Source organism: Myripristis murdjan, chromosome 10, assembly GCF_902150065.1.
Source record: "Myripristis murdjan chromosome 10, fMyrMur1.1, whole genome shotgun sequence".
Lineage (NCBI taxonomy): Eukaryota > Metazoa > Chordata > Actinopteri > Holocentriformes > Holocentridae > Myripristis > Myripristis murdjan.
In genome coordinates this window covers 17,565,102-17,591,623 of record NC_043989.1, presented here as the reverse complement: position 1 = coordinate 17,591,623, position 26,522 = coordinate 17,565,102, and the positions used below count along the sequence as shown (strand labels likewise).

Below are 26,522 nucleotides of genomic sequence, written 5' to 3'. Positions count from 1 at the left end.
CCCATCTGGGGGCCAGTGAAAGAATTGCATAAGCCAGTTCCATCATAACAAAAGTAACTCAAAATTTGGTCCACAGACACTACAGTACACCATTGACTATAATTTCTGTACAGATAAGTATGACTCCTGTGGACCTATAAGACATTTTAGTAAGGTCATTAATTCACGTAAACAACAACATAATTATGTATCTCCATCAAATTTTATTAAATGGAAACATGTGCCATTTGTAAATGCAAAGTGACATTTTTACAAGGCAACAACAGCCTTAACTACAATCCCAAAGACAAAACTGCCTTAATCCAAGGCAAAACAGTGCAGTCTTCAAAATAAAGTCAACTTATTCAGTCTGGAATTCACCATCATAAACCGCCATATTTTTGCAAGGGAACAATAAAAAGTGCATTCTTGAAAATCAAATAATTCAACTTACTCAGGATAAGATAAAATACCGTATTGACCCGCATAAAAGGCGACCCTGATTTTAAGACGACCCCTCTTTTTCAAGACCCTTTTTTGGAAAAATATTTTTTATATGGACAAAATCTTGTTTGAATAAAAAAGCCACCGGCCGGCATCAGCCGGCCGCCCACCCGGTCAGGTCTGCCGGATCTGACAGGTGAGTGGCACACACATACTGCCATATACCTTTCATTATAAATCAACTTTTGTTCATATGCGGCTGCCGCAGCACAACGGACAATGACACAGATAACATGGTTGATTGTTGACTGCGCAATGCGGCCATTCGCCGGTAATCGTGGCATCAGGTGAGCCTACCTACTGGTTTACATATGCAAGTAAAATACATGTGTATTTGCTTAGACCCCCACTATTAGACGAGGGCGTTTTTTTCAGTGGAAAAATATTGTCTTATATTCGGGTGAATTCGCAAACAAACAACAGCTGCTTCCCTCTGCTTCCATTTGCTATGGTCCCACCTACTAAACTGTCCAGGTGCTGCATGCGTTACCTACTTTTTGTTGCGGGTACCCGTTTTTTTTCTGGGCTTGGTGGAAAAGAATTGACGTGAAAAAATCGATCCCACATTGTCATGTAAAACATCGCGATGAATCGCGATTTCGATGAATCTAACCCACCACTAATGTGTATTAGATGCTTAGGTGGACTGCCACATTAAGAAAGTGACTCTGTTATTGCTGGTTGGCTTGTTTATCATTGTTCATTTGTGCAGAACACTTTTTTTTCCTGGCTAAGTTCATAAGGGTATTATGGCATGTGCTCTTTATGCCTCAGAGAGCCCTAAGTGCCCATCTTAAGAGAAATGCAATATGTGCTTGTATACCAGGCAGTACTTTAGAAGTCACACAAGCATGAGCTGGCTCTAGGTTGCTGCACAGTCAGGAAACGTGACAGTGACAGTGGCAGTGACAGTGACAGTATTCCAAATTTGTATTTGTGACAAACTTCAGTGCTAGCCACTGACTTTAAAGAATCTTGCTTTAAAGCTCTGTCCATAACCGATATTGAAGTTAGTGAGAAGGGCATGCAGCAAAAATCTCACTATAAGCCACTATTTCTGTGTTGTTTGAACTTTGACAGGGAAGAAATTTGAATACGTTACAAAACACACTTTACATAATGCAGACTGGTGTTTTTTTCCCCAATGTGTGCATTAGTTGTCCTTGGTATTGGACAAAGTCCCAGTGTTTTGAGGCCAACAGTGGCCTGTAGCCCAGCATAAAGCCCTAATTTTTTAGACTCAAGTGATAATCTGTAGATGTTAGGTAAGCAGCCATTTGTCCATATATGCTGTATATGTTAATATTAGCCACATCTAAAAAAGTTTTAAATGTACTATATAAGGAAATGTACATAAATTGATACATCAATGTGAGCTAACAATATAACAAACTACCAGTAATGAAGACACCTGCCTGGGGTAAGAACCTGTTGAACTATCTGAATTTGCTGGTAACTTACAGCAGAATGGGGGCGTGACAAACCCACTCATTGCAGTATCAGCCATGCTGATGGAATAGATTTCCACACACTTAGATTTATGCAATATTCACTTTTTTAAGGTTATAGTTTAGCAGATTTTCATCAGAGCATACCTGATTCAGTGAATGGACACGCAAGTAGAGATAACCAATCCCATTCTAATCACTGGCAGTATGCAATACTCATGTGCATACAGGAGTTGTAGTTTTGTGTGGCATACATACAAATGGAAGCCATACTTGTTGTAGAATACCAAAAAACAGGGGTGAAACATATGGAGGACTAAAAGGGACAGAATGAAATAAATAAATACATCTTTAAATAAATACTTAAAAGTGTCATTAATTAATTAAAATGGGAATTAAATAAATAAATGTGTCATTAAATAAATAAATATGTCATTAAATAAATAAATGTGTCATTAAATAAATAAATGTATCATTAAATGTGTCATTAATTCATTAAAATACCTGTTCATTTAATGTAAAAACATATATAATTATTTCATTATTTATTTAATTATTTCATGGACCGGTGTTGCAGTGCTTCATGAATTAATTTTATCTGTCAAAGTCACCCATCAAAGTCAGTGGGCGGGACTAACGTGAATCTAGCTCAATCGATTGCTTAGGTCTGAAGCCTGGAAGTCTGCCGGAGCCGGAGGAGTTCTGCTGAGAGCCTCTCCAGTTAAAGTTACTGCTTCTCTGAGTAGTTCTGGGCAACTTCTCGACATTTTGGGGCTGCACCTATCTAGCACGCATCGCGCACCGCAGTAACATTTGCTCCTGCAAATCCCCCATTTGCTTGAACCGAGTAAAGGTTGCGCCACCAAGTGTGTCAGAATATCAAATCAAATCAAATCAAATCAAGCTTTATTGTCATTAAGCTACACATACAGCAGTAGTGCACACAAAATGAGATAGAGTTTTTCACTTAGGATCCCCGACTGATGGTAAAGTCAGCAGTTTAAAAGTCTAACAGCTTTCTGGAGGAAGCTGTTGCTCATTCTAGCGGTTTTGCTTTTCACCGTTTGCCTGATGGAAGCAGCTCAAAGTATTTGTGGAGCGGGTGAGAGGGGTCTCTGACAGTGTTCAGTGCTCTACTCCTGCAGGGATGGGATGTTTCCATGGAGCCATGTCTCCGCAAAAGCAAGCACACAGCAGTCTCTCTCCTGCGGGTGTCTCTTAGCAAGCGTAGCTCGTCCAGCTTGTTGTCGAGGGAGCGAACATTAGAGAGCAAGAGCCACGGTCCTGCTGGTCTGGAGGGGTTAGCCTATAGCCTTTAGCCTGTAGCCTGTAGCCTTTAGCCTTTAGCCTTTAGCCTGTAGCCTCTAGCCTAGCGTGGATCCCGGCTCTCTTCCCCCTCATTTGTTTACGTTTGCACCGCTTGCGCTCCCTCCTCTCCCTGGTGGCGGCCGGTGTAGACGCAGGTAAAATCCCGTGCTGGCGTAGTGTGTTCACATCAAAGCAGAGAGTCTCAGTTCTTGCAGCATGCTTTACCTGATGTTTAGTAAAGTCTCTCGGCTGTAGGTTATGCAACCTGAGCGTCTGGGTTAAGTAAAACAGTTAAAAACTTTCACTCTAGAATATGTTTACTTGCTCTGCATCAATCGATTATCTGAAGTCGATCTGTCTTGGCTTGCTGTGCCGGGTAACCAATCAGGTGTTAGGATCCGCCCACTGACTTTGATGGGTGAGTTTGACAGATAAAATTAATTCATGAAGCACTGCAACACCGGTCCATGAAATAATTAAATAAATAATGAAATAATTATATATATGTTTTTACATTAAATGAACTGGTATTTTAATGAATTAATGACACATTTAATGACACATTTATTTATTTAATGACACATTTATTTATTTAATGACATATTTATTTATTTAATGACACATTTATTTATTTAATTCCCATTTTAATTAATTAATGACACTTTTAAGTATTTATTTAAAGATGTATTTATTTATTTCATTCTGTCCCTTTTAGTCCTCCATAGAAACACAGTGAATACAGCAAGCATATACAATCATGAAGCACCTAATACTAGTATCAGATGCTATATACACTATTTCAATACATAGTAAATGAGATCCTTGCCTGATAACTCTGTCTTCTGTTTCTGAGATGCTTTTTTTCTTATAGTTTTGGGGTATTTTGATTTATGATAGCTTCTGCCTGATCTCTTTCAAAGCCTCATCACCCTTGTATGCACATAATGAGGAGTCGGTTAGGGGGTTCAAAATTATCACCTGTCAAGCCCCGTATGTGTAAATCGTCCATCACCCCACTAAATTTCACAATCCTGCAAGGTACATGGCATGTAAGAAAATATAGGATCTAAAAATCAATTTTTAGGGATAATAAAAATCAAACTTACCCTATTTCTAGAGTGAAGGAAAGTACATTGCCCAGCTGCCCCCAGAGGAAAAAGTGTCTGACAATGCTAACGTTAGAGCAGCCAACACTGTTCAGCCTCAGAGGAGGGTTAGTGAGAGGTGTCGCACAGATGAGTTGGGCACTGCCAGAGGTTGGCTTCAGTTTGATGTTAAGGTCATGTTCTGTTCATCGTGTTGGTTAAATGCCAAGGAGATACAAAGAGACTTTTGTGACTTTGTGTAATTTAAATAAATTAGTCTCTTTATTATAGTAGTTATGTAAGAATTGACTCAATTAGTCCTTTCTGTTGAATATATATTTTGTTTGTGGGATTGATTTAAAAATTGCATGTGAGACCACAATGTGGCACAACAGTGCAGGTTAGTTATTTTAGTGATATAAATAGAGATGGGGGAGATTTGACAAACATCAGATCCCTCTTTCTATTTCAAGAACCTTTGACTGGTGCCTGTGTTTTGTGAATTTCTGTTTTGCTTCAATCTATAGTATACTGTAGTGCTGTGTATAGTGAGAGATCATTAGTTGGTATTGCCATAAGGAGTGCATGAGATGTATACTTTGACAAACTTTGCAAAATAATTATTATGAACAGCTTTTTTATCACAATTATTTGGTTTGGTACCTCGGTTTTTAGACTTCACTCTGGTGGGACATTATTATTTTAGTTATAGTTGCTTTGCTGCATTGGAGCAGACACCAGTAGACTCACATTTTACTCGCTAGCTTTAACCTTTCCAGACACATTGTCTTTATATCTTTGTAAATTAATACTTTTTTCACCTGTTGCCAAAAACCATTACCCACTCAGTCTTGACTTTCCCCCAGAATGTTTTTCTACTTCTCCTCTCTGTTACTGCTTTTCCAAATTTGATAGAACTCTGGCATGAAAATGAAAAACGGTAGTCTACAGCCTGGACAAAGCTGAGAATGGAGAAGAGGGTGATGGACAGTGACACAGAGTGAAGGGTTTGAGATGAACAGAGTATTAAGCAGGTTCTGTCACACGTGATGGCAAAAGAATACATTAAACCACCCGTGACCCCCACAAAACCAGTTATGTCTGAAATTCATGTTCATATTGTGCAGTTCATCTGCCAATCAGTAGTGACAGCAAGATGGTGTAAATTTTTCATACTTCTAGACAGATGATGCCATACACACATACACTGTGAAGAAAGCAGACATGCTTTATTTAACAAAATTGCTGTTTGGGAAATGTATGATGAGCATTCTGACAGGAGTTTGGTAATGTCTATTTGGGTGCCAGTGTTGATATTAATTACTTCCACAATTTTAACATCTGATTTTCACATATTTGATTGATTCTTACCTTTCCTTTGATTTCAGGCTATTGTGTAGGGACTAATCAACCAAATACAGTCTTTGTCAGCTAAGACCCACCCCTCCCTGACCAAGTAATCCACTAGTTGACCAAACACGGTAAGCCCTGATGCATGAATTGTCAAAGCTGAGCAGCAGGACAGAGTAGCTGGAAGGGGAAAAAAAAAAAAAAAAAAAACATACAGCAGCCTGGAGTTTTCAAAATGGCAGCAAAAGACTAAAAATGAGAGGCAAGAGACTGTCATCTGATTTAAAAAAAAAAAAAAATTGCCTCTTCAGCCATGATACAAAGTGTTATGTCTGGCAGAAACTGAGAGCTCACTAACATGAAACATGAAACATGGCCAGCATAGCAAGCTGTAGTATTTTCAGTTCCATGGACATGGACACTTGTAATGAAAAAACAAGTGGGGCTAAACAAAGGCAAACATTTGCAAACTTGCTCCCAAGTGCCAAATACTTTAGTCTGGTGCTTGAGTGGCCGAGCCAAAGCTTAGCCTTGAATTCCACTGAAATTTGTAGACCGTCTTGAAGATGGCCATTCACAGACCCCATCCCAATCCAACTTGACCATTGAACAAATCAGGAACAAAAAATATAAAAGAAAGTGTCCAGATTTGCCGGTGTTGTTTTAAAAAAAAAAATCTACAATGAGTGTCAGAGGTACCTTTAAACTGCATTAGTTGGGGGAAAATGGTGGTGGTTGGTAATGTGAAATATTATTGTACTTCATTTAAAAAAAAAAAAAAAAAAAAAAGTAAATGACAAATGTTTTCGACATTGTTATGGGTAATTTTATGTACTTATTAACAAAAGAAATCAATTTAATTCTTTGTGAATCCAGACTGCAACAGCTCAGAATAATGGACAAATAAAATGGGTTTAAATACTTTCTCATGGCACTGTAAACATTTTGAGAATTGTGACTGGAAGGCATGGTTCTGCCACTGGTCTCCTGCAGAAAACCATTTTTCTGAAATGCTGTGAGAGGAAGAGCAGTTCCTTCCTGTTTTTTTTTTCTTTTCTCTGACAGGCAAAGAAGTCCAAAAACTCTTGTTTCAATGTGACTGAACCTAAACTCATTGACACGTCACCTGAGCTTCTTTACCTTATGCTGTTTATGGTGGTGTGTGTGTGGGTGTGGGTGTGGGTGTGGGTGTGTGTGTGTGTGGGTGTGGGTGTGGGTGTGGGTGTGGGTGTGTGTGTGTGTGTGTGTGTGTGTGTGTGTGTGTGTGTGTGTGTGTGTGTGTGTGAGGAGTGTTTTTGGGTGTGTATGCGCTGTTTGTGCACGTGTGTTCCCTAATATGTTAAAATATCTGACTGTGTGTGGTAATTATGAATATTCTTAAGTATGGGTTGGTGTGTTGAGAGAAACGCTGTCTCTCAGCATGACAGTCTAGCTCACACGGTTTTGTGTGTATATGTGTGCGTTTTTTGTGTGCGTGTGTGTGTGTCTCTGTCTGTTACAGGACCAGCAGTGTATTTGTGTTCGACTGTAACTTGTGTAGCTGTACCTTTTTTAAAGGTTTTCAAGTGAATTACTCAGAGGACATGGTGTGCCTAGTTCTGAGTCACAGCAGTAATGATGGTGAAATGCTGCCTCTCCATCTTCATCTTTTTGAATGGGTCAAAGATCCTGTCTTCCTAGCGGTGGAGGTATAATATTAAAAGCTGTAACAGAGTTCAAAGTGCTGTTGTTATCAAGGTAACGGCTGTTCCACAAATTTAAATGAATTTAAATGAAGAAAAGCCTTTCATTTGAAGTATCCAATGATGTGCTATCAATATTTTAAATACTGCATTTAAATATAGAAAAGAGTGGTAGTGTGAATGTTAATGCCATTGGAAAGAGTATTTCTCTTCTCATGCAAATGTGTTCATTTAATTTCATTTGGTTAAGTTTTGGACAGACCTAATGGGATTTGATGAAAGGAAATCATGGTATCTTTAAAAAAAAAAAACTCAAATGTCAGACCTGTGCAACTTCACCTCAGCGATGTCATCCGTTGCCTCTTAGTCTTATCTTAGTCTGATTCTCTCTAATGGAAGATGGAGGTTGGTAGTTGGGATCAGGCCTGTACAACATTAGGGTGGACTGCTCCTCCTCACATGGAGAGAAAAGCACCTCACCAATGTTAACATCGGTATATCAGCACACCTGTCTAAAATGTTGATTAGCCACACTGACAGGTAATATACATATAAACCACATCAGATTTCATGCCATTACAAACCACGATTCTGCACTGCCCTTTTCTCCATTTTCTGGAAGTCTGTTATCATTAAACTGAAACAAATATAAAATTAAATCTTCATACACAGATTCATTGAGAATATTTGCCTTGCATATTAAATATAAATTGACAATAGAAACCATTAAGATTTTCATGCAGCCCTGTATCTTGGAAGGGAAGACTGCCCATTGTAAGTCGAAAATTTCAGAACCAGTATTTTTGTCAGCAGACTTTCTTATCTGTCATTTCTTTAAATAGCATCATTGAACTTTCAGACTCAATGAGAGGAGTATCTTGTTGGTAAGCATCCATGCTTGTGACACATCCTATACCATACCCACTCAGTACATGTAGTTCAGTTTGGTCTACAAGTCAAGAGGATCACAGAAAAAAAAAATGAATGAAGGCAAATGATATGGCAACTTAATAATTATAATTATAGCATTATTTGCATGGCTAAGAGAATTATTCGATGTCTTGCAAGAGCTCTGTATTTTTCTTTACAGATGCCTGTGGGATGCTGACTTTTGGGGGTGGGGGCCAGGCACACATGAATGCTTTTCTGTCCGACAGTATATCTTCCCATTATGTCCTCTCTCTCACATGCAGCAGTTTCACATGGAAGGTCACTAGCTGGCTAATTCTGCCCGCGCCCAAATTATTGCCCCCTCAACCTTGAGCTGGCACATAGACTAGCCAAGGTTAATGCTGTATGAGGAAATTGATCTGGGTCCCTCTCCTGACTTATCTGCCGAGAGAGTGGGAGAGACTCTCGTTGACTCCTACTTTGCTTATGGCTGTGTGGTGGCTCTCATGAATAAGGCATGTGTGGCTTGCAAGCATGCAACATATTTGGGAGCCACCTGTCTTAGAGCATTCTGTACCGCGGAGAGCTCGGTCCGATGTGGCTTACTCCCATCTGGAGTCCTGTGGCTGTCACCAGACCTGACAGTCCCCTAGCCCCCTTCCATGTATAAATCCACCATGAAAATCTGATAAGGTTAAAACAGGAGTCCCCTTGTCCCCCCTCCCTGCTGCCTTTTCCTCCTATAGCAAAACAGCCACTTCACCACCCAAGGAGAGCTGGAAATGTGGAGGAATTCAGGGAGCTACAGCACACTGACTACTATCTTTGTGCTTCTTACTGCTGATGCATGTTAAAGCAAGGAATATTTAAACAGGAAATCAGTTTTAGGTGTATTTCTAAAATGATTTGACAGTAGAAGCTACTGTCAGAACAGTTAATCAAAATCTTATCTAAATCTCAATATGGCCAAGTATTTAATATCCGAATCATAGGAGCCATCATAACAGCTATAAAATATTGTTGCAATTAAGTTATCATGGAGCTACAGAGATGCCCTGGCCTACAAATTGTATTTGCTATAAGACTTAAGGAAGCACGCCTGTTTGGTACAGACACCAGCAAAAATCACACCATCAACATTTTAATAATAACTTCAGTGTAAATAAATTATAGTGCAAAAAAATATTATTCCTGGTACCACAATCGCAATATCTGTAAGATAAATTGCAATATAATTTTGATGATTAATTTTTTAACCATATCATTCAGCCTTAGTAGAAACTTGATCAGCCCTTGAACTGAAGACATGCAATGGCTGCTCTTTAGGGAGTTGTTGGTTTTTATTTTTATTTTTATTTTTTACATTTAAAAATATATATAAATCCATCACAGTGGCCCCAGCTCTGTCTCCAGGGGTGGGCCAGTCCCCAGGGAGCTACCAGTCTGTGCCATGACGCATGGCCTCTTCCACGAGGACCCTGACTTGCTCCACAGCAGAGCAACAGAGGGAGAGCAAGAGAGGGGAAAGACTGGAGACGGGAGGGGAGGGCAGAGGAAGGGAGAGAAGAGAACACAGAATTCCATCTGTTCTGGGTTGGATGGCTCATTTTTTAGCCTGGAGAGAGCAGCTTTGAATCCAATTTGTGCCTCTTGCCAACTGTGTCCCAGAGTCCCTTGTGGGGGCACAAAGCTGGCAAATGGTTGACAAGCTTTACAGTGGGTTCGGTCAGGGTTGGACTGGCCTGTGTTGGGTCTAACGTTGTTTGGGTTTGGGGGGGCTGAGGTGGAAAAGTAGCACCAAGATATTGACCACAGCTTTTAATTTGAGCTGGACTCTGACTTACTACTCTCCGCCACCCGCCCTTCACTTACAACCATTTCTTCTCTCCTCTTTTGTTCATCTCTGCCTCTTTGTCCCACCATCCGTGGCACAAAATGACCACACAAATGAAGAGTGGGTGGTGTGTGTTGTGTTGTTTAGACCATCTGGTTGTCCTCGGCCAATACTCATGAATACAGTCCGACTTGTCTCTTAGTATTCTGATGAAGTATATGAAGCCGTATGAGCCATTCAGGTTAACACAGCAGAATTGGACATGGAAGTTTGTGTTTCTGGATGGAAAGCGTATGACTACTGCACTGATGTGATGGCCTCAGGAATGAAGGTTGTGCCCCCAAGTTGAATGGGTTATAAACCGTTTACAACCTTGACTAAGGCAAATGGTGCCAGTGGTCTGTGTGCTTTTGTTTTGTGTGTGCGGCATTGCAACATACATGTGTGCTTAATGCTGTTTTTCCCTTCTCATGTGTCACGTTGCTCTGTCCATACTTATCTTTGACCGAAAAACAACCTTCAACAAAAACAGAAGCTCCATGACTGAGATGCTGCTCTTACATATTGAATGAGGCTGCAGTAGATCAGAAACAGTGAGTGATCTCTCTGCTTTTCTCCCAGGGGGAAAGGACCGCTGAAGAATACGTCTGATGTCATCAGCGCTGCTAAGAAAATCGCAGAGGCGGGATCAAGAATGGACAAGCTAGGCCGCACCATCGCTGATCACGTAAGTTTGAAATTAGCCCCCATTCCAAAGGGCTTGGTCTAGACTACGCAATTGCACCAGTGAGCTTCACATATGTTTAAATTTTATTTATTTTTCCACATTGATGCTCTTAAATTGTGTACATGTGAATATGTGGTTTTTAAATACATGGTGGGGGGAAAAATACTGCGTAGGTGTTAAAGTTATAGTTACAGGCAAGTTTGGTGTAGATATCCTGTGGTTGCTGACAGCATGCTGTGCAGAATGGTATTAGACTTCTCCCTTTCTTCAGCCTTGGCAGTAAGCCTACCCACACAGATTTTGGGTCCTTGCTGATAGTTTTTTTACATCAACATAGAAGTAATGTGGCTTTTCAGCTCCAGCTGGACCAGTAGATTTCATAAGTCCAAATTCATGTGAACAATTTAATTTCATATAGTTTTGTTTTCATGGAAATGACATGAAAAAACTGAGCAGTTTTCTTTTGCTGATGAATTTGTAATGTTATCTCCTGGTTTATTTGTATTGCAAAATCTAAAGCATCTATCCTGCAATGCCTTTATTTTGAGATTTTATCTGCTTTCTTTTTTTTCTTTTTGTTGGACTGTGTTTTGCATGGAGTGAGTTTGCTTTAGGTTATTTCATCCATTTTTTGTGAAAAGTACCCCATGAATTGCTGGGTGGAAACTACTGATGGTAAATAATGGTTTATATAGATGACACGTCAGGCTAGGAATGAGCTGTAAAAAGTAGAATAACCACCCAGATGTAATGTGTGAAGACAATGCCATTGGATTTGTGGAGCTAAGCTACTTTATTGGCTGAAAATGAGACATCTGTCTGTGTGTTGGCTACGGTAACATTTCATTATGCTCTCAATTGCATTTCTGAATCTGCCAGAACAAGGCTCTGTTGTGTTTGTACCAATCAGAACAGGCACAATGAACTCGGCAAGTAGGACATGATTTTTTTCCAAAGAGCCTATTACATATAGGACAGTTGCATCATCAGATCTCATTTTATAAATTTGTATATAATACATATTGTGTCCTGTGTATATTGTATGCACAGGACGCATGAGCAGTCACAGCTTTGCCAACAAAGAACAACATAGAAAACTGGTCCAGTAAACCACAGTGAATTCAAGTGGGCTCATTATCAATATTTGCGCATAGGAACATTACCTGCTGGTATAAAGGAATTTTAAACATATCGGGGCCATATTTGGGAATGCTACATTGACGATATTTTGTTATTCATGGGACACCCATCATCAGCTTTTACCAATTTCTTTCTGGATCAAACGCTGCTCTCCCTCTCATCATCCTTCCATCTCTCATTCCCCAATCCCCCATTCCATCATCTCTCCACATCCATTCTGTACTCCAGAGACTATGCTCCTTGACATTGGGAAACACATATTCAATTATCCATGGCCTCATATTTCACTTACATACTTGCACTGTACCACTCCTCTGGGAGACACTGTACATGATTTATCCCCCAACTTATTCATGTGCCACCTCTTTGGCAGAAAAGAGGCTCACTGCCTTGGAGTCTGCAATATGTATATATTTTGTTGTTAAATCATGGAGGAGTTGAGTTGTGATGTTTACAACAGACATGGTTGTCAGATTGAGGTTGACATGGTCTTCCCCTGTGAAGACATCACTTGCCTCTGGTTGGGAGATCTACCAGCTGTGGGTTTCTTCCACATCTATCCAAGAACACACAGGCGTGCAGGAAGGCAAACACTGGCTTCAGATGTTTGCTGTAAGATTTCAATTTAGATAAACATGGAGGCGTTGTCATTCTCGTTCTGACACTGGTTTTGTTGACAACTCCACTGATCTCATGTACGCAAAAATGTGTCATAAAAACATAAAGAGTTATCATTAAGTAATGAGTTCATTCAAACTGAATCTTTCAAGGGTAACTACAAGTCCTGGATTTTGCGGCTTTGTGTAGCGGTCATTAACAATTCCGTTTGAATCAGTTATCTTGTGCCATTATTAAATATCTGTTTCCAAACAAGCAGGGTGTGTATATACAAGACACTGTTGAATAATTTACGCATGGATTATGTGGTTTTGTATATAGCTCTTTTCCTACCAATTGTTTCAGTAATGAGGAGGGATATGTTATAATATTCTACTGCAGGGGCAGCAATTGTTTTTTCCCCCCTTCCCCTCAAAAAGGTTTTTTTTTTCCCCATTTTCTTACAGTTGAGGCGGGAATGTAAAAGGTAACTACTTTTATCCGATTTGCTGCACAACCATAGGTTTTCATTAGGCGTAGGCACACTGGAAACATCTGCAGTTAACTTTCAGTGGAGATCTCTCCCTCATAATCTAACATAATGAGCTGCCGGCCTCCAAGAGCCCTACACTTTGATATTTTATTTAAGCTGCCCTCGGATCCTTCATGGTGCAGACCCATGTCTATCACCACATATAAAACCCTTACCTGTACTGACCTAATTGCATCTGAATAGAGAACAAGCTGTTCTGGAAAGTGATTTTTTTTTTCATGCCTCAGTGCGGCTTTTGAAGCTGCTTTTTCACTTTAATGAATACAGTGTTATCCCCCAAAGAAAACAGATGGGCAACTGTGCAGGTGTGTGTATGAGAGTGTATATGCCTACATATGTGCATGACTGTTTATTTGCCTACATGCACATGTGTATGGGTATGTTTAATTTGGGTGAAGTTTTTTTTTCCCTTTCTGAGACTATGTAGCTGCATAGTTTTTTTTTGTTTTTTTTTGTTTTTTTTTCCCCCCTTCACTGTGTGTGTGTGTGCGCGCGTGCGTGTGCGTGTGTGCACATGCCTTTGTGTATGTGTGTACACTATTAGGGGATTTGGGGGTTTGAAGCACTCAAAATATGAATAAATGAAGAGCTTTGGCTGTTGGAACTGAATTCTTTGCCAAGAGTGAGGACCCCTCCAGCCTCTGAACCCATCCAGCTGTCCCTCTTAGCCTCTCAGTGCAGACCAAAACACTAGCAGACCAGGCGACACTAACCCACAACAGATCAGCCACGGCTTCTAGGGATGGACTCAGGTTGGTGGAGGGGAGGGGGTGATGAGGACGGGAGACGGAGAAAAGTAGGGGCAGCGTGTGTGTGAAGGAAAGGAAAGTCCCTCCTGAGAGCTGAATCCATTAAGAGTGATTCGCCTTTAATTAGCAGCGTAATTACCAGGTGGTAGCTTTTTTAATTTATTTACGTAGGTGGTTTATATTTAGGAGCATATCTCTAACAAAGCAGGAGATGCCAGAGGCCCAGTTCCAACAAAGGCACGGCAAGTTGGGATGGCCTGCTTACTTCAGCAGCAATAGTGAAGTGAATCACGATCAGGATGCACACATACTGTCAGACACAGTCAGGGGAGCAAAGGCAATACTGGGACTGCTCATTAACCTAGGCATATTAATCACTCGCCCTCTGTGCTTCGGGCCTTAAGGGCCTATGAGGGTTGACTCTTCATATAAAACACATCAGCAGATGGTCCCATACTGATAGCACAGGATTGCACCTCACACTTAACCTCACAGGATCATGTTATGGCGTGTTGTTTCATGTGCATATTGTGTTCAACAGAGATGTGCAGGTGGATGTGGTCTAGTTTTAGGATAGTGGAAAACAGTTAAATGTGTGTAATAGAGCCTTATTAAAGTTTAAAGAAATGAGTGTAGTGCAGAGATGAGCTGCAGGATTTAGGTCAGTGCCGTACAAAGGTCTGCACTGCAGTTTATTAAGAATTTATGACCCTCCTCTGCAGGGCACCTTATGAGAATTCCATCTGAGCGGGCTGGTAAACAAATAATGCTATGTAATTGAGATTTATAATGCAAATGTGTGAGCCACTGTGTAACCCATAAATTCCCACCCTCAGCCTGCTCACACACATTCACACACTTGCTTGTGCGTGTACACATTCAAATGTATGCACGTACACATAAAATAAGGCTTGCATATTTAGAGAATGGGCTTGTACTTGCCGTGTGTATGTTTGGTGCATAAGCTTTATCCTCATGATGTATACCGACATACATAGTGTACTTTTCCAATTTGCATTCAATCAGTGGAGATTTATGATGATCCACGGGCTCTGGTACTGGTCGCAGTCTAATCCCGGCTCGGGCCCTGGACGCTTTAGAGCAGACAAGGCTGTAAATCTCCGACTGCAGTGGAGGAGCAAAATCACCCGTAGATCCCACAAATTCTCAGCTCAGCAGTTCAAAGGTCAGCCCTCAGCCTTTCCAGCGGGTGCCCGCCTTTTTGGTCGCTGGTAGGGGAAATTTATCTATTGCCTATTTGTTTTGTATAGCATGTAGTTATGCTAATATTACAGCAAAATTGTTTTCATTTTTCACTTTTTAAACAGGTCAGCAAAAGGTACAAGGCCTTGGAGGAAGGCTATAGCATCTTGCACAGGTGGAGAACAAATGGAGGCTATATTGCAGGGAGGCAAATACTGTACAAAGGTGTTGCATAATGTCTGTGGTATCTTGTTATCTGTTGATACAACTCAGTAGCTACACAAAATGTTTGATTTAGATTACTCCAAAGATTTAATGCACACATTTCAATAAGGTTTGAGTATCCTAAATAGAAGGACTTGCCACTGCCACTATTTTTTTTTCTGCAGTCAGTTAAGTGTGTCCTTTGGTTTTTAACCTCAGTTTGCAGAGCTGAGGTTTTGGAAGCATCAAGTAGCATATGAGCCATTAAGCAGTGACGGCACAGGCCAAGTAGAAGTCAAAGCCTGAATGTGAAAGTAACCCCAAAAGTATAAATTTTTTAACATCCCTGTTTGTACCTACCTGTTCTGTAGCTACCCTGGTAAGATATCAGTTTTGCTTACAGGTGCTTAAATTAAATGCCTGACTGACAGCTGCAGCATGCACATTAAAAATTGATGAAGGCCATTTAATTGGTCCCTGTGGTTACCTCAAAAGTCAGTCTTTTTAGCTTGCCCCCAGTGTGATTTTCTCCTGTCATACCCAGACTCTGTGTCTGTCCGTTTCACTGTCACATTAACATCCTCAATTGTCAGTGTGATTGAATTGGCCCCACACAAATCTGGAGCATCATTTTAGCAGATGTGATGAGGAGAGCAGATTCTGTTTCAAATGGGTCTCAAATTGATCACTGTAGAACATACTGGTTTTATATTTAGCCTTCCGCAGTAACAGGATCAGCACCAGACAGATTAAATCTAATGTACGGCACATTAGCTATAAGGCACATTATCTAGGCTACACACAGAAAATACTGGCATGCTCACAAAGTTCATTAAAGGTCTCTCCAATAGGGAGTCTTTTCTGTTCAAGCTTTTATCCAGTATTAACACCTTTTCATTTCTTGCTATAGGTTTTCTAAAGTATTTTTCTCAATGCATTAGGCACCCTCTCTTTTCCTCTGCAGAGGTTCTGTCTGCATTTCTACCTTTTATTAAAAGAATCTCTTCTGTCAGCTGTTGTGAAGATGACAGGACATCACATCATGCATTTATTTCTTGCTGGTTGTGTTGAAGTGTATTACAAGAACAGTAAGAACTTAATATTTCTAGGTTGAATGATATATAGCATTAAATTTTGTTGTGTATTCATCTGAAAATACATAAAGACTACATTTTGGGATTGATGATTTCCTATTCCAGTCTGGCCGTCACCAGCCTTTTTCTGCTTCAGAAAATGGAGTAGTCTTTCTAGTTCATTTTTATCTGTATGTGCCAAAACTTTGCCATGCATCTCAGTCATACTCTTTCAGATGGCAGCGAGCACATTTCAACCCATATCCTCCCCTCCTGCAGCCCCTGTGGCAGTTTAGAGGTGTAATGGCAGACAAAAATGCCTGCTGGTCTGTTGTCCTAAACGCGCTCTCCCAGGTCACCCCCCCGGCGCACAGACACACACACACAAATACCTGACATTTTGTCCCCAGCAGATGTCTTATATGTCAGAGCAGTGAAGTTGCAGGGTGAGACTTGCTGGCTTAAGCTTTTGAATTCGTTTCGTCTTCTCTGGGCTACGAATATCCAGCCACAGCCCTGCTAAAAAAGTCTAGATTGCCTGGCTGAAGATGTTTCTGGTGGTTGTATGAGCATGTCTTTCAGCAGTGGCAGGAGAACAAACTGGGCTGTCAGTAAGTTTGGATATGGGATGAATATGGCATGATTCACAAAGCTAAGGCATATCTAGAAATTTACTTTGGAATTTTAGCAACATTTCACAACACAGCATTCAGCCAATTTGCTCCAATGACTCAAAACTCAACAGTGATAGCCAGCCTCACATCAAAGGGCTTTGGGCAGTGTTTCCAGCAGATTAATCAGTTTTTCTTCAGAGACACTGAGCAAAACAGTCAAACTCACCTCACTTAGATCTGAAGGAAATGAGAATATCAGTTTTTTCTCCTGACAAGAAGTGACTGAAAACAAACAGTAGAAAAAACCTCTGTATTCACCAACCCCTCGCACTCTCCAACAGGCCACTGGCAGCGCCACATTAGAATGCTGCCGTGTCAGTAAATAGTGGAAATTGGCATTTCCTCTGGGTGATGCGTCCTGAAAGGTCAGTGCTGGGTGGCGGCAGCACAGTGGCTCTTCCACTGTCTCTGCTCTATATAATGGAATTCAGCAGAACCACGTGGCATTTCCAGTGATGGGGCTTGACCTTACTGATGATCATTTATATCATGGGCATTACCCAACACAGCACTGTGAAATCCTTTTGTTCAACATCAGCCTCTGTTATTATTAATGGCACATTTCCTCCCTCTCCTTTATTATTTTGTGGGTTTAGTATTGTGAAGGAACAAAGATTTTTGCATTTGTTTGCAGTGTGTGCAGAACCTTCTCCAGTGTTACACAAAGGAAGGCACAAAACAACACCCCCACACACTCACATCAGTTTAAAATTTGAACCTCATGAATATGTAAACAGTTCAGCATAAGTCACCCATACCAAGCATTTTTACTTAAAAGATTCAGTTGGCAGATAGAAGAACAGTTTGATACCTCAGTCCTGCTTTGATGTATCAGCTGGACTTTGTGAAAATGCAGCTAATGTCAATAGTGAGGAGACAAACATCATCTCTTTGCTGCTTACTGCGGGTTTCTTTTAATGATGGAGATGGCACGCCTTTTTTTATTGGTCTCACTTGAGAAGAGTTGTATGGTGAAACCTCTATTGCCCGTCTTCATACTGTACCATCTCTCAGTAGCAGCTGACAAAGCAAGGTGAACTCTGTCCCACTTCATAACTGGCTGCACAGCATGTGGAAAAAGCAACGGGGTTTTATCATCAGGTGTGAGGGCCATTCCACAGATCCATTCTCAGACAAGAAATGCTTTTTTCTCTAGGGGAGCAAGGAAGCAATGATGGGCTTTAATGATTGAAGTCACCATTTTAACACCAGTCGTCACATGATGGGGACAAGCGGAAAAATGATGATCCCGTTCTTTTCCATGCAAGGTCATTATGTGTCATAAAGTAAAAGGGCATTGTTGAAATGGGCAGGCTAAGTGTGTGATTTTCATCATGATGGCATGGTTTCAGGTATAAGTTTGCATTTGCTGAAGTTACATTAGGAATGGAGTTTTCAAACCTTTCCATGCTCTGCACCACAAAGTTGAGTTTCATTTATCTGCAGGTCCCCATTTGAAGTGATTTTGCCCTATAGACTCTAATATGAAAAGATGTTTTGATTTGTGTTGAAAATTAAATTGTTAAGATGTCATACTTGAACACAAAAATAGATTTAAATTGTGATATTAAAACTTGATGTTAAAATAATTTAATAACTAATAATTTTTTGTATCTGAAACTGGAGTGAAAATTAAAATATGCCTAATTTTTCTGAGCACCCCCTCGAAGTCACTCAAGGACCCCTGGGGGTTCTGGATGCCACTTTGAAAACCACTGCATTAGGGAAAAAAAGGAACAAGTTGGACAAGTAGATTATAGCATACAGCGCCAAAGAGCTCAATCATGTATTTTCCTATGATGTTCCCCAGCAATTAAACATTACCTTGATGAAATGTGTGCTGCCTCATGAAATATATCAGTCTTTTTTAGGCTGATATTAATGCAGCACAGTGAATACTGTTTGAGCTCTTAAGTCACCCAAATCTGCAGCTTATGAGTAGCACCCAGGTTAATCATACATAGGGGTTGGCATTCGTCACCAGTGCAAGCCTCTTAATCAGAAGAGCTGTTCTTATCAGTTCTCTGTGCAGCTCATGTATTCACATGTCAGAGACCGTCAGAGCAGCCTTACAGAATTTCCTGTGAGTGCTGAGTGAAGCCAGCAGCTGAGCCGAGTATGAGCACAAGTGATGCTTTCACAGTGTCCTGCTCTCAGCCGTCTGAATACTTCCCCAAGCCCTCATTAGCATGGCTGCTGCATTCAGCCTCAGCCCAGCTCTTTGCTATTGCATGAGCTTGCACACACACACACACACACACACACACACACACACACACACTCTCTCACAATTCCCTTCTCCTCTCCTGCCGTGGTTGAATCCTCTCTTCAACGTCCCATGCCCTCGCTTGGATTTCTCCCCCTTATTTACTCCTCCATACTGTTCCCCCTCTGGCTCCCTCCTCATCCTTGTCTTCTCTCTGACTACTTTTCTTTCTGGTTCTCTCCTCCTCCTTTTTACTCTCCTCCCTCTGCCTTTTTTTCTACAGTCTCTCAGCTGTGTATTAGTCCTCCCCTGTATGATGATCATCCCCTCCAGCTCTCTCCCCTTGTCTCCCCTTGCATACCCTTCTTTTTTTCCCCTTCCTTTAATAGAATTTCATCTCTTACATCTCCCTCCTCTCTACTTAGTGCACCCTTCTATTAATCAGGAGTGGATGGTAGAGATAGAAATGATTTTGTCCATTTTATTAATATTGTCAGAGGACAACTATAGAGCTTGCTAGAGAGAAAGACAAGTGAGGTGTTTCTTCCATATTGGTAATGAATGAAGTTGTGTTTCTATTTGTATTTAATCTGTTTACACAAGGACATAGGGTGAATCCTGGGCTTGTATATCTTTGCATGGTTGAAAGAATATAAATGCCTGTATTGTTGTATTATTAGTTATGTTCCATGAGTCACTCATGTTTGCCGTGTATGATTGAACAAAGTCAGGCTGACAGTTGTAGTGTGCTGTGGCATACATGCATGGGTGTTTGTCTTGGGATTGTGTGCACTATGTTCAGCAGAGTGCTCCAGACATCCCACCAGGGATGCTGATGTGCTCAGCAGGATTAGATGCATCATAACTCCCAGTCTGCTGTCCAAAATCCATGTCCCCTCACTATTCCTTTCCTTTCCTCCCTTAGTATGGCGGCTGCTTTTGCTTTCTAAGAAATCATGCATGTAAATAGCGGTAATCACCTATGCTTGAAAAACAGGATAATATTTGTGAGTGGAAAGAGGTTGTGTGTGTATGTGTGCTGTCTATTTAATTTGCACACTCGTAGGCAGTCAAAATGCTCTTCATTTCCTCTGGACTGATGCACACACTCTTGCACACAGAAGCTTTAGTTTTACAGCTCTGACCTCGCCAGCTCCTTTCCGCGGATGTGCTTGGAGTCAGCAGACAGCCTAGATATTCCATCAATTAAAAGATTGTCTGCTATTACCTCCTTTTCACCTTTTGCCTGCACTTAGAATTAACAGCTTCCAAAGGAGACCTTCCTTCAAACAGCCAAACACCTGAAAGTACTGATGTTTTTAACAAGTATTTTCTCCTGCTTCTTCAATCACATGACAATGTGTGCCTTTTGCAGGTGTGGTGAGTTTATTTAGGTGAAGCTGCTAGCTTCTGCTTATTAAAAGGCTGTGAGAAAGACTCCTTGTCTTCCTATGACAGTCATGCCATGCCATGATTATTGCTGACAGACCTGTCTGTCAGGTCATTACACCTAAATCTTATTAGAATGTAAGTCCCAGAGCCCCATCAGTGTGTTTATATCCATCACCTGATGAAAGCAAGGAAAAGAACTACAGCCTAATTATTAGGCTGGCAGGGGGCTTGTTGAGCAAACTGGTAAAGGGATTGGAAGTGGTGTTCCAACGTTGAGCCTAAGTCTAATTATGACAAGATGAAATGGTTCAAAAAGATTGCCAGTGCTAAATGAGATGCCTTTGTAGACTTATTTACATACAGCTTCTCTTTCAAGTGGGTTTTATGATAATTAAGTTTTTGGATTTCTAGAAGTTGATAGATTTTCAATACATCCTGATGGATTTGTCTTTTGTTCTCAACGGTTTTTGACTTCCTTGTACTGTTTATAGTCACACTGGAAAGGAGAATAAGACACAGCCTTCTTTTCTTTCTGGCTTAGTGTATTGCAGCTGTGGTCTTAAAATTGTTTTTGCCAGACATTTTTAAACCATCTCTCATCCACTGCATGTTTGTTTTGAAAATTAATTATGCTTATGGAAGCCTATTTGAGTGCTTTTTTCAGCCCCAAGCTATTTATTTGTGCTTTTACACCTAAGCTCATTGTTTAGAGTGTTGGGATGGAGGGTTTTCCAGCATTTTTACCAAAGAAGACTCACTCATAATACTGACAGTTGGTAAGATGGCTTTGTTTAATTATCTTGAAAATAGTTCTTATCTCTCCTTACTCAGGAGTAAGTGATATTTTATATGAAACAGACTTTGCTTCATACAGCATTATTAATACCATCTCAGACTTCTTGATTGACAGGAGTGTTTGCCTTACAGTAGCATTAGCATTCTGCGTGACTTGGTAGTGCTTAACCCTCACAAGATGAGTTATCAATCTATGAGTCTGTGGGTGTTTGTTTGTCTTTTTGCCTCTGAGCACAGCCCTAACGTGGGCGTCTACCTTACCTGTCATAGTGCTACTGACTCAACATGACAAAGTGCAAGATTGCATCTGTGGAACCAAATGATATTCAGTTTGATCGGAGCCAATTAAATGCATATTAAGGTGACTAAAATGGATGTATTGTAGCCTCATGGTTGTATACCATCAGCTCATTTTAGTGGGCTTGGAAAAGCAGACTACAGCACTCATTAAGGCAAACATTCTGTATCCTCCTTTCTCTCCCCTAGTGCCCTGACTCTACCTGTAAGCAGGACCTGCTGGCCTACCTACAGCGTATTGCCCTGTACTGCCACCAGCTCAACATCTGCAGCAAGGTCAAAGCCGAGGTCCAGAACCTGGGAGGAGAGCTGGTTGTCTCTGGGGTAAGTTCAACACCATGCTAACAATGAACGGGTTGTCTATGACCGACGATCTCTGTTATCTTTATTTTGTGCCACAGCACTCATTCAAATGTGGTATTTTGGAACTGGCTTAAGTTCTAACTGAACAGGACGAAGTTTTAAAGGACCACACCAGTGAATTTGCATGTTTAGCCTAATGTCTATAAAATGTATAAACCCAACATTTCGGCTAATCTTTTCCCGAAGCAAGCTGACATATTTTAGAACTTCAGTATTGATTTTTCCTATATTTTAGCCAGCCTTTGGTTTCCATTCATTCCACCACGATATGAAAATTAACTTGGAGACTTCAAACTTTCTTCACACCAGTATTCCATCACTGTAATAAATTAATCCACATTTGTTTTCCTAAAAGCAGCCTCATTGTTGTATTTTGATTTGAAAATCCCTTCCCTGGGGAGATGTATGCCAATTATCGGTTCTGTTCAGGTATAATGTGGATGTTTCAACCAAAAATTCAAATGTGAAACTCTTGCTTTGATTTTGATTATATGCTGCATTTTCCCTCATTGGACAGTAGGAGAAAAAAAAAAAAAACATTTTTCATTTTTTATATTTTTTATATATAGGCTTTACAGTTTTGCATTTTTCCATGTTGGGGATAAAAAGCACAGTGCTCTTTGAAGGTGCCCTGTTAATTTAATTCCTGGACAGAAAACATACTAAATCAATACAATGCCTAGACTATTTTCTACATTTTTATAAGCCGGTGTTTCCCAAATAAATTAAAGATACAAAGACTTAATGGCATAAGCAGTTGGTTCTGATTACTTAATGATTCATTCTCTTGCAGTGTAATTTGCAGCTTATATTTTTTATCTAATAGACTGATAACAGAAATAATGACTTTTCTCCCTCAGAAAATACAAGTGTTGCCCAGATGCCTCCTAAGCTTTCTCACTCCTCAAGATAACACTGTGCGAGACGATATTTACATACAGACACTTCTGAAAGTGAATTAACCTCTTCTTCACCAGTAGAACTGATTAAAATTGGCTGCTTCTATGTACAGAAAGTAATAAATTCCTCCTCTCTGTAGACCCAAAATGAGAGACTGGGCTTCCAGCACTACCAGTCGAGTGTCAGTGGTGTCTCTGAGGCTATTAAATTGTGGAGATTAAATTAGGGTGACCTTTTTCCATATTCTCAAATTTCTCAAATCTGTTTGTATGCCAGACAAACTCGGTAAAGGTCATTATTTCTTGTCTCCAAACATTGAGTCCTGGCCTTCCACCACAAAGCTAACACTACAAAATCGTGGAGTCCTCCTAGCATAGCAGAAAGACGTGAATTGTTAATGTTTGCTAGACAGGGATTAAATAAGAATGTAAATGCTGTGGTGCCATCATATCAAGAAGCTAACCGTACATCTGGTCTTCCCACACTTTTCTTGCACAAATTCAGGTGGACAGCGCCATGTCTCTCATCCAGGCAGCCAAAAATCTGATGAACACAGTGGTATCGACTGTGAAGGCCTCCTATGTGGCGTCTACCAAGTACCAGAAGGTCCAAGGCATGCAGTCCCTCAACATGCCGGCCATCTCCTGGAGGATGAAGGCACCTGAGAAGAAGCCGCTGGTGAAGAGGGAGAAGCAGGATGACGGCCAGACTAACAGAGTCAAGAGATCCTCTCACAAGAAGCATGTTAATCCTGTGCAAGCCCTGAGCGAGTTCAAGGCCATGGATAGCATCTAAATCCACTATTTATAATTCAAGAGGAAGGGAGAGACGATATATTGGTCAATAAATTGAGCTTGACAGTTAATCAGAAAGAAAGGATTTAACACATTTAAAAGACGTTACTCCATCTTTGCATAGTCAGCTTGTCTGTTTGACTTGGAGTTGCTTTGTAGTGGCTTCCTACGGTTATACCCATTATAGTCCTACTCTGTCTCTCTTATCTCAAACAAAAGCTCTGATTTGCTCTAGTCTGTAGCATTAAGTATTAATTCTCTTCTGGGGAAATTGCAGTTAAAGCAAACAACTGGACAAAGGCATTTTTTTAACCTATCCTTTTTTTTCTGTCATGTTTATAAGTGGCAAAGAAGCATTGGCTTTCATAGATGTTGTAAGAACTAATTCTAAGAGGCTTTCGATTAGATTTTTTGAGTATTTTGTATCCTAACCTGTTTTATAATAATATTGTGGGGGTCTCTTTGGTGTTCCACTATGTTTATGATTGTGGCACAGTGACTTGTAATGTGTAGTTCAGATATCAACTATGCAAAATCTCAAATTCCTTATTTTAACTCAAGCAATAACTGTAGTTCATTTGGATGTGCTGAGGTAACTCTTGAGGTTTTAAATGTTTTGGTTTAGGTCTAAGGAACCAAAGTCAATATTTTTCCATGTGTGCTCACATTGTTATGTCTTTATATATCTATATACAAATATATAGTTTGTTATGCCACTATACACAGTTCAGTCCTTCACTATTTTCAGTACTGTATTTCTAATGATCTTGTGGTCCCTTTTATTTGGACGGGTAAATGTTATATATATATTTTTTTCCCTCTTTATTCTAAGTACACCCCCCCAGGCTTTATCATTGTCATGTTTCTTTGATGCAGCAAACCAAAGGTAATAGAGAGCAGTCCAACCAACCCTCTTTTTCTGCTACATAAGACTGGTGCAGGTGCTGCATCCAACACCTCTAGCACACAGATCCACCCAGTCAGTGAGCCTTTGTAAATGCGCTCTCAACTGCTCGAGGAGCCTGGAAGAACTAAGTGGGCTCAACAATGAATAGACCATGTGTCACTGTTCTCTAAAGCTGACAGGCTCCATTAACTGTCAGTGAGACTAAACACCTCCACAGTCTAAGAATGTGTCCAAATTGAGGGATCAATATGTTTTCTCTGTACAGCTTAGAGGGTGGGCGGGGAAAAGAGGAAATTCCACTGGCTTTAACCTCTGCTCACTGTGACTCGCCTTCTGTCAGATCCAAGGCCTTAAGCTTGAACAAGAATTAAGATTTTATACTATGCGCAATCATACTGTTTGTTAAGCATTTGAAAGGTCTTCTTTTAGCTGTTGTGGAAGTCCTTGGAAGAATTTTGAGGGTGTTGGAGCTTTAAAATGGTTAACAGAGTGGGAAGTTAACAAGAGCCAACAGCCAAAGGTTGCCACGAGTTTGGCTGTGGCTGGGGATTTGATCTGCTCTACCAGCCTCTTGATTGGGTAACCTTCCTCCTCTCTCTCCTAAAAAGAAAAAAATAAAATAAAATAAACAAGTAAAAATGTGGCTTGTGAATTTTTCACCCACCGTGGCTAGCGACTGACAGTTAATTCCCTGCCCTGTTAACAAGGGAAAGACCTTTTTTACATTAGGTAAGATCAGTAGAAAGGAAAGGAGTGGCTCTTTGCAGCTTGTTTTCCAGTCACAACATAGCTCTCTGCTGCATAGTGATGCATTGGTGCACAGAGCGGCTTTGAAATCCTGCTGCCTTCTGGTTGAAGCTCAATCTTTTCTCACTCATTTGACATCTGTAAACTATAGCAGAATGGGCATGTCAGGTTATTTGACAGATGGGAGATTTTTTTTTTTTCTTTTTCCCTTTTTTTTAAGGGGAGGGCAGACTCAAGCATTTTGAGTATGTTTCCAGTGTGGTAAGGTTTTCCTGTTGATTTACATCTTTTGCTGTGATGTTTAGAGTTTGACTCTGGAGTGTTCATACTACTTTGCTGTGGAAATTATTATTGAGAGCTGACTTTATACTGCACACTATTTTCCATATTCATGTGCCTGCTTTATATCTTAATAAACAAATTAGATGGATCCACTATTTTTCTTTCACTGTTGTTTGTTTTATTGTTTTTGTTTTATCCTTGATTCCCTGATATGGTGTTTTTTTTTGTTTCGTTTTTTTTTTTTTACCATTGCACCGCATTGATATTGAAATTGAAAGAAGCCGAGTTACAAGGAAAGTCTTTGTCCTCAAGAGTAATTTTCTCTCTCAAAGGTAATAGGCAAAAGCGTCAAATGGAGAGAATGCTCAATAAAGGCCCCTCTCTATGCCCACACCTCCCATACACAGGTAGGCAGCTTTGTGAATGTTAGGCTGATGTTTGCTTTTGAAACTCATGCTGTACACACTGTACCCCATACTTAAAATACTGGAAATGAGCTGTCTGCTTGCACCACAGCAGAATTAGTCAGGGGCTTAAATAAAAAAAAAAAAAAAAATCCACCCTTGGATTCTCTTACATTGTCAGAGAAGTTTATGATGTTCAGGGCATTGCAGGAGTTGTTTTGTAACGAAGTGCTATAATTCATTGTTTTAAGTGGACTTGTTTTACCTCAACCTGCTTTGTTTGTATCTACTTGAGTTAGTCATTTCCTTCATGACTCTTGACAGCCACAGAGAATAGGTGTGACCTTGATGCATTTAGCTGAGGGGTTTATGTGTAGGTGTAAAAGGTCTTTGAGTCCAAAATAAATAAATTAAAACCTCCTCAGACTGTGGAC

The 26,522-nt window shown here is 40.4% G+C and overlaps 1 protein-coding gene across 1 annotated transcript in view; it reads left to right on the top strand.

The window, feature by feature from the left end:
* Window positions 1-25,839, top strand: part of ctnna1 (catenin (cadherin-associated protein), alpha 1) — a 117,071-nt gene extending 91,232 nt beyond the window's left edge. The window contains exons 16-18 of the mRNA XM_030061463.1: window positions 10,703-10,808; window positions 21,881-22,015; window positions 23,459-25,839. Of these exons, the coding sequence (XP_029917323.1) occupies window positions 10,703-10,808; window positions 21,881-22,015; window positions 23,459-23,749 (532 nt within the window). The 3' untranslated portion in view covers window positions 23,750-25,839. The remainder of the gene's footprint in view (window positions 1-10,702; window positions 10,809-21,880; window positions 22,016-23,458) is intronic.
* Window positions 25,840-26,522: the final 683 nt, after the last annotated feature.